At 31.4% G+C, this 7098-nt stretch overlaps 2 protein-coding genes across 2 annotated transcripts; both read right to left on the minus strand.

The window, feature by feature from the left end:
• Positions 1–303: 303 nt before the first annotated feature.
• LOC111618207 (septin-5-like) lies at positions 304–3730 on the minus strand. The gene is made up of 8 exons (XM_023359690.1): positions 3582–3730; positions 2054–2138; positions 1635–1721; positions 1193–1316; positions 986–1120; positions 769–886; positions 602–703; positions 304–342 (listed from the first exon to the last, which is right to left on the minus strand). The coding sequence occupies exons 1-8, from the start codon at positions 3591–3593 to the stop codon at positions 304–306; spliced, it is 702 nt and encodes a 233-aa protein (XP_023215458.1). The 5' UTR covers positions 3594–3730.
• A 274-nt stretch (positions 3731–4004) lies between these two features.
• LOC111618199 (septin-4-like) lies at positions 4005–4983 on the minus strand. Its single transcript, XM_023359682.1, has 4 exons — positions 4900–4983; positions 4724–4828; positions 4567–4645; positions 4005–4191 (listed from the first exon to the last, which is right to left on the minus strand). The coding sequence occupies exons 2-4, from the start codon at positions 4819–4821 to the stop codon at positions 4066–4068; spliced, it is 303 nt and encodes a 100-aa protein (XP_023215450.1). The 5' UTR covers positions 4822–4828; positions 4900–4983; the 3' UTR covers positions 4005–4065.
• Between the last annotated feature and the right edge of the window lie 2115 nt (positions 4984–7098).

The following is a 7098-nucleotide window of genomic DNA, read 5'->3' on the forward strand; positions in this document are numbered from 1 at the left end:
AAGATACTTTTCTTTAAATTTAAATAATTTAATACCTATTTAAAATATTCTATTCGAATGTGAACATCTTGCAACTAAACAGAACGCAAAAAACAAGTGTTTTTTTTCTTTAAAAAAATGCAAAAAAAACATGGCAAACCCACGTTAAGGATTAACCATTGAATCACTAATTCATAAATTCCAAAATAAAAAAGATTGGCCCACGAGATTTTTAACGAATAAAGATTTCATGCCTGTCCGACTAAATATAAACTATCTTCGAGAGTTTGAAAGATTCAACGGATACTTTCTGATTAGAAGCAGTCAGGCATGATCCATATCAGATAACATATAATTAACGTACTATAGTAATTACGATATTAATGTCACAAAAGTGCATTAATTTACTTTTTAGAATGTTACTGGAATGTTCGAGTTGCGAAACATCTTGCTGTATTAATCACTAAAAGAAGTAAAAAATACAGGAGGTTGCGGCCGAAGTTTTCATCTCTCAAACGTGAACGTCGAACGTCGAGCGCCGCTCGACGTTCGACGTTCAACGTTTGAGAGATGAAAACTTCGGCCGCAACCTCCTGTATTAACATAATTTAATGGAAAATACCTTAAGTTCTCGATCTTGTTGCTTGAATTCCTCATCTTCATCGCTATCACATTCGGGTAACTGATAGATTTTTACTTGATGTTCGTCGAGTTCTCTCAGAATCTAAAAAAAAGATATATCGTTTAATTTATTAAAAACATTAAAAAAAATTTAAATATTTTACTTACTCGATCCTTCAATCTTCTTATTTCTACGGCTGTTAAAGAATCTGCTTTAGCTACTATCGGAACGATATTGACTTTTTGATGGAGACGTTTCATAAATTCTATATCGATGGGTCTTAAACTGGAAGAAATATTAAACGTATTATTTAATACAAATGAGGTTAACCGCACTATCGAGCTAAGAAAAAAAAAAAAAAAAAAAAGAAAAGAAATCACCCACCCGTGCCCGAATGGAGGGACAAAATAAAGACAACAATGAACTCTATTATCCACGATGTTCTTCCTATTCAAGCCACTCTCGTCTTTAAAAAACTGATTAAATTGTTCGTCTATATATTTTTCGATTGTTTTATAGCTAAAATACATTAAAAAATATATGAAGAAACTCTTATGTAGTGAAGAAACTAAAAAGAAACTCGCTACTTACTTGTCTTCACAATTGACAGAATCTCCAAATCCGGGAGTGTCTACAACTGTCAAACGCAATCGAACACCTTTCTCTTCGATTTCTATTGTAGTTTTTTGAATATCGACTGTCTTGTCAACCCTTTCTGAATAGAAAAAAAAAAAAAGAAACGTTTTACATAAACAACGTTCTGGAAAGCTTTATTAATGTAAGTGGAATTACAACTATTCATAATAAAAGTAAAGTGTTTTAAGATTACATTCATAGCTAATGTTTCTTTTTTTTATAATGAATACATCATTAAATCATAACAGAACTTTTTAAAAAACAAACATGCAATTTGACCTTTCCCAAAAGAGAGAGAAAAAGAAAACAAGACACAGAAAAAAATATACTTTATATAGATTGTTATTAAATGTATAGAAAAAAAAAAAACATAGAAAAACACTTGTTTTTAACTCACCTTCCACATTAGGAACAACTCTATCTTTATATATATCTGTTAAGAACAGGCTGTTAATAAGAGTTGATTTACCCAGTCCAGATTCACCTGAGGATGAGAAAAAATGATGGAATTATATTAAAAAAACAAAAGAAATATTTGTATATTTAAAAAGAAGAAGTGATTAGCTAGGAGTGTTTTAAATTTAAAAGTACTTGTCGCCACTTGTTGACTATAGAATAATAAAAAAAAAAAAAGTTGCATATCCTGGTAGTTGGAATCTGAGTAGAGAGAGAGAGTTGTAATATTACACGATGTAGAAACAATGAACGTACTTTAAACATTTAAATAAAGAATTTAAGCATTTAGGAGATAATTTTCGGAATTGTTTATACGTTAACGCTTAATGTTACAGTGTCAAAAATAATAATTAAACTTACCTACAACCATCAAAGTAAAGTCAAATCCTTTCTTGACGGATTTTCGATGAACTTGGTCTGGAAGAGTGGCGAAACCGATTTCTCCCTGTTTAAAAAATATATATAGATAGATAAATTGGGTACAGTCGACCCCCCTTATAAACACTGTTGATTATAAGGGGGGTCGACTGTAAAATCTAAGTGACTCGTACAACATGGAATTCATATAATACGGAATAATCAAAAGTGTTATAAGGTGGTCGACTGTATTTAAATATATACATATTTTTTCTATTAAATAGAGATTAAAGAAATTATAATTTACGATAGAAAATAATCTTATCTGAAGTGGTTTAAGCTTGTGTTTTTATCGACTTAATCTTAATTTAGATTATGGGGTACCCTGCCACTTAAGGGTTGTTTTGATAGATGAACCCAGTCTCTAGTGGGGGTTGACGGATGTTGCTTTAATATTATCCAGGTGGAGAGTAAAGACAACATAAAGGTTTAGTTTTTTTTATGAAGAATTTCAAATATTTCGCGTTTTTTTTATCTCCTCGTATACGTAAGAACTTAAATCGTGACTCAAACAATACTTATATAGTAATTACGGGGTTTAAAATGAATGTTTTCCAGTAAATAAATTAAACAGAATATATTAAGAATTATAAAAAATGTAAAAGGTTACTCACGTGACGTTTAAATCTTTTTCTTTCATTGTCTAATTTCATGCTAATCTCACTCATGAACTAACGCGAAAGCTTCGCAGCTCGCTCATTCAAGATCTTTTTTAGTCTATTTATGGAAAGCTGGGTGGAGCAAAAACACTACTGCTATCATGAAAATGACTATACACATACCCTCTCCCCACAACTTCAATTGAACAAACCGTATATCACGTGATGCACCATTGCCTTCCCGGTAACCGATCATTTAAAGTATCGCAGTTATGATCATACCCGCTTACGGAAGTCCATTATGTTTTAATATTGTGTGACGTTTAGATCATTGCGTCATTCGATGAATGCACGTAATCATAAATCTGCATATTGTCGCATGTATTTAAAACACAGGGATTTTTTTTTTTTTTTTTTGTGTGTGTGTGGCATATAAAGTGGCATCTTTACCTTTCAATGCAGCTTTTTTTTATTATTATTTATTTATTTTAAAGCAAATAAAATGACGTACGTTAAAATAAAATCAATATTTATAACCTACGTAAGAAAAATTGCCAAGCAAATTGATTCAGTTGGCATACTTACTGCATCGGCATTGTTGTTTTGCCAGGAAAAAATCAATATTTGAGGAAGTCGCGAGTTAAATTTCGTTCGATTATTTGAATATTATACAAGATGCAACGGTTAATTCTCGCCCTTTTCTCTTATTTTTTTTCTTAAATAATGAGTAAAGTCATATAATCGTATCTTTGATGAAGCGTATCGATCAACGCGTACTGTCCAGAGGGCAAGAACCCCGTCTTATGATAGACTATGGCGGATATACGAAGGAAAATAATTAAATTCGGATATAAATAAACATTTTTACTCACTTGTCCGTGCATGTTGAATCGTTATCGGTAGCAGCACATGCTCGACTTTACGTTATAGTGCAAGATACCCTTAGAATTAAACCACCCAACAGTACACCACTGTAACGACGTGAAGAGCCCGGATGATGGGGATTGAGTCATACACAATCGATCGCCACTACGAACTATAAACTCAGATCGATCGCAATTCCATTGATAGCTTCCATTTCTTTTCTACTTTTTAATCTTCGGGACGGACTTTTATTATATATAGGTCTATATATATATATTTTTCGCTCCAATTTAACTATCAAATTATTCATTTAATACGTATTTATAATTTATTAAATGGAATTTTAAAAGCTTAAAAAAAAAAAGAAAAGAAAAACAAGACAGTAAATAAGCCTCTTTGACGTCCATTTTTCTTTTGGTCAAGNTGAGTAATAATAATAATAGTAATAATAATAAAAAAATTTAATTTTAATAGTAGAAATCTTTTATAAATTTATAAATTAACCACACTGTCACTATCTTTTTTATCTCCATCCATTTTGGATTCGGATAAAGGTTCTTTTCCTGCTGCCCTCAGCTTCTGTTGCATCTGTTGCAACATATCTTGCATTCGACGAATCTAAAAAAAAAAAAAAAGGAATTTAAATTATTTTTTTTACAGAAATTCTCACTAAAATTATTAAAAATAACATTCTCTTCTACTTATTTATGATAAGAGCCGAGATTGGCTCTTATTAGAAGGATCAAATTTAATCAAAAGTACGAGTACTTCGAGCTGTATTTTACTCGAAATGACTGACAGACATTCAACTCTAGAGATTCTTTTTTTAAAAAACAATTAGAACAAAAGCCTTTTTCACAGTTGAAGAGAGTGACTTTAACTTTATTGCTTGCTCTCTCTCTCTATTGATAGATACTTCTTACCGAAAAAAGAAACTTGCATGCCCCATTTTTGGCAATTGTTTTTACTAATTTTAAAGAAGAATTTTCATACCTCCTCTTCCTTTTGTTGAAGTAGTCGATCTGCTTCGGAAATTGTATCAAAATTCGGTCCGGAATCCCTCCTAAGTTTGCTTAAAAAAATTAGAATACATTTAGTATTAAAAGTAATAAAAAAATATTTATTTTTCACCATCACTTTTTTAACTCACTTTCTCTCTCGAGCTGCCTGCTGAGATATCTTTGTTATGTATTGTGCCCTATAATTTTCGTAATGGACATCTCGTGTGACGTCTTTTAAATCTTGCATGTGGGTGCTAACATTAAAAAGAATTTATGAATAAAAGAAATAATTTAAAATTTAGATAAAAAAAATCAATTTTTTTACCTTATCAAGAACGTTTTCAACTTTAAAAAATCGCTATGTTTTGGATTTTCCACTGAAAATTATCAGAAAATTGAATGATATTTTCTATGAGGAAGAAAGAGAAAATAGGAGAAGTCACGTAGATTTGGATCCTCAAATTTAAATTAAAGATACCGCCATATTGGAGAAGAAATAAAGTAGTAATAGGGATTATACTATACTGCAACATTATCATTTTTAAAATAAGATCTATGCATATTTATTTACTTTTTTTTTAAATGGTCATTAGTGTTTAGTCGCAAGTACTGTATATAAATTATGTTTCTCTTATCTTTCTCATATTGATGTATTTCGATGAAAAAAGTATATTTATGCTCATATTCGCAATGAAAAATTAATAATTACAATTGAATAAAACATAGCGCTACTTTACCATTGAAAAGTATTGTTAAATCAGCCCTTCAAACTTCCTTTTCCAATGTGGTGGATCGCCTCGAAACATGGCGTGGGTGCGTTCATAAAATCGAATGAGTTAAACGAGAATGACGTCATTTCGTTCGCTGGACATTGTAACCGATTTGTTTACACCAAAACTGGGTGATCTGCCAAGGGAGTGTGTCTCCCGGGAGGACTTACTATTGGAAACTGGCTGTGTTTAGTGAAGAAAACCCGGAAAACTCCTTGCTACCAGTCCGTTTGTAAAGTACGAACCTAAGATCAGTAATCAGTGGTTTATCCATTCGACCACTGGTGAACACAAAATTCTATTTGGAAGCCATAATGTGGGTCTACTGTAATTTGCTCTCTTTCCTCCCCGAGTGCTAAGAGGGGCTGTTTATCAAGCCCAGTGAGTTCGGCCAACTCCACAATGGGGTGGCCGAGTGATGAGGAATGGGATTCGACATATCCGAGATTCCTAAAGGATCACCCAGAAAATTCTTGGTGTTTTTCAACTTGTCCGCAATCGTTTCCTGGTTCCCAAGGGCGATGGTCTGACACCTTAACTGATCGGCAATTCGGTTATCATCCTATAAACGTACTGTAATGTAACTATGGTATGTTCTCCTATAACGTTGGATCCTCGCACCACACTATTGCTCGTGTACCTTTTTATCGTTAAACGAGTACCAGCCCGGTTTTGTGATATACAGTGGAGTTCGGTTATTGTAATCACGGATAATGTAATCGATCGGTTATTGTTATCACAATCCCAAAACAATGTAAAATTAATTTAATTATGATAGACGAATCGTTGATACTAAACTTTGGCATTCGTATAAATAATTACCTTTGTAATTTATTATTTTAATTAATACAAGAACTAGAACACATTGTTAAAATTCGACTATTCTCACTCAATACTAAGAAATTTATGTTTAAATATTTCCCGGTAAGTTTCCTTGTTTAAAATTAAAGTATGTATGATTCAAAACACGTCATACAATCCTGCAGCAAGACATTATTCGTTTAGACTAGTGAACACTTACATCAATTAATTGCCACTCCTTTATTTTTACAACGTAAATGACGTCGAAAGGGCGTAAAATTTCGTTTTGCCTACAACGTGTACATTACAAGTCGACCCCCTATAACACTGTTGATTATTTCGCTTTATATGAATTCCATGTTGTACGAGTCACTTAGATTTTACAAATACGTGTGCTAGGCTGTGAACGGCTCACTTATTTGTAAAATCTAAGTGACTCGTACAACATGGAATTCATATAAAACGGAAAAAATCAACAGTGTTATAGGGAGGGTCGACTTGTAATTACTATCTACCACAATATAGATTCTAGCAAAAGATATATAACAAGAAAATTTACACAAGTGGGAACATACTTTATTGGAAGAGATAATACATGAAAACTTCTATTTAGGCTCACGAACAAAAATAAAAGAAAAAAAAAAAAACAATTAAAATAACATTCCCTGTATATTCTAACATCGTTATAACAACACTCGACAATATTTTTATAGAAATTTGTACTGGAAAATTTAAGAAAAATTGTAATGAATGGAATATATTAAGCTCCCTTTTATCATTTTTATAACAGTGATTATATCTAATACATACACACACATACAGACACACACACAAAGATGAAAAAAAAAACATTGTTTTCTTTTATAACTAACAAATTATAAATTAATTTATATCAATTTTTAATATAAAAATGCTTCAAATTTTTGATTTTTTCTTCTTTTTTTTTTTTAATA

This window comes from Centruroides sculpturatus, unplaced genomic scaffold (genome assembly GCF_000671375.1).
Source record: "Centruroides sculpturatus isolate CEXI.00-Female unplaced genomic scaffold, Cexi_2.0 scaffold124, whole genome shotgun sequence".
NCBI lineage: Eukaryota > Metazoa > Arthropoda > Arachnida > Scorpiones > Buthidae > Centruroides > Centruroides sculpturatus.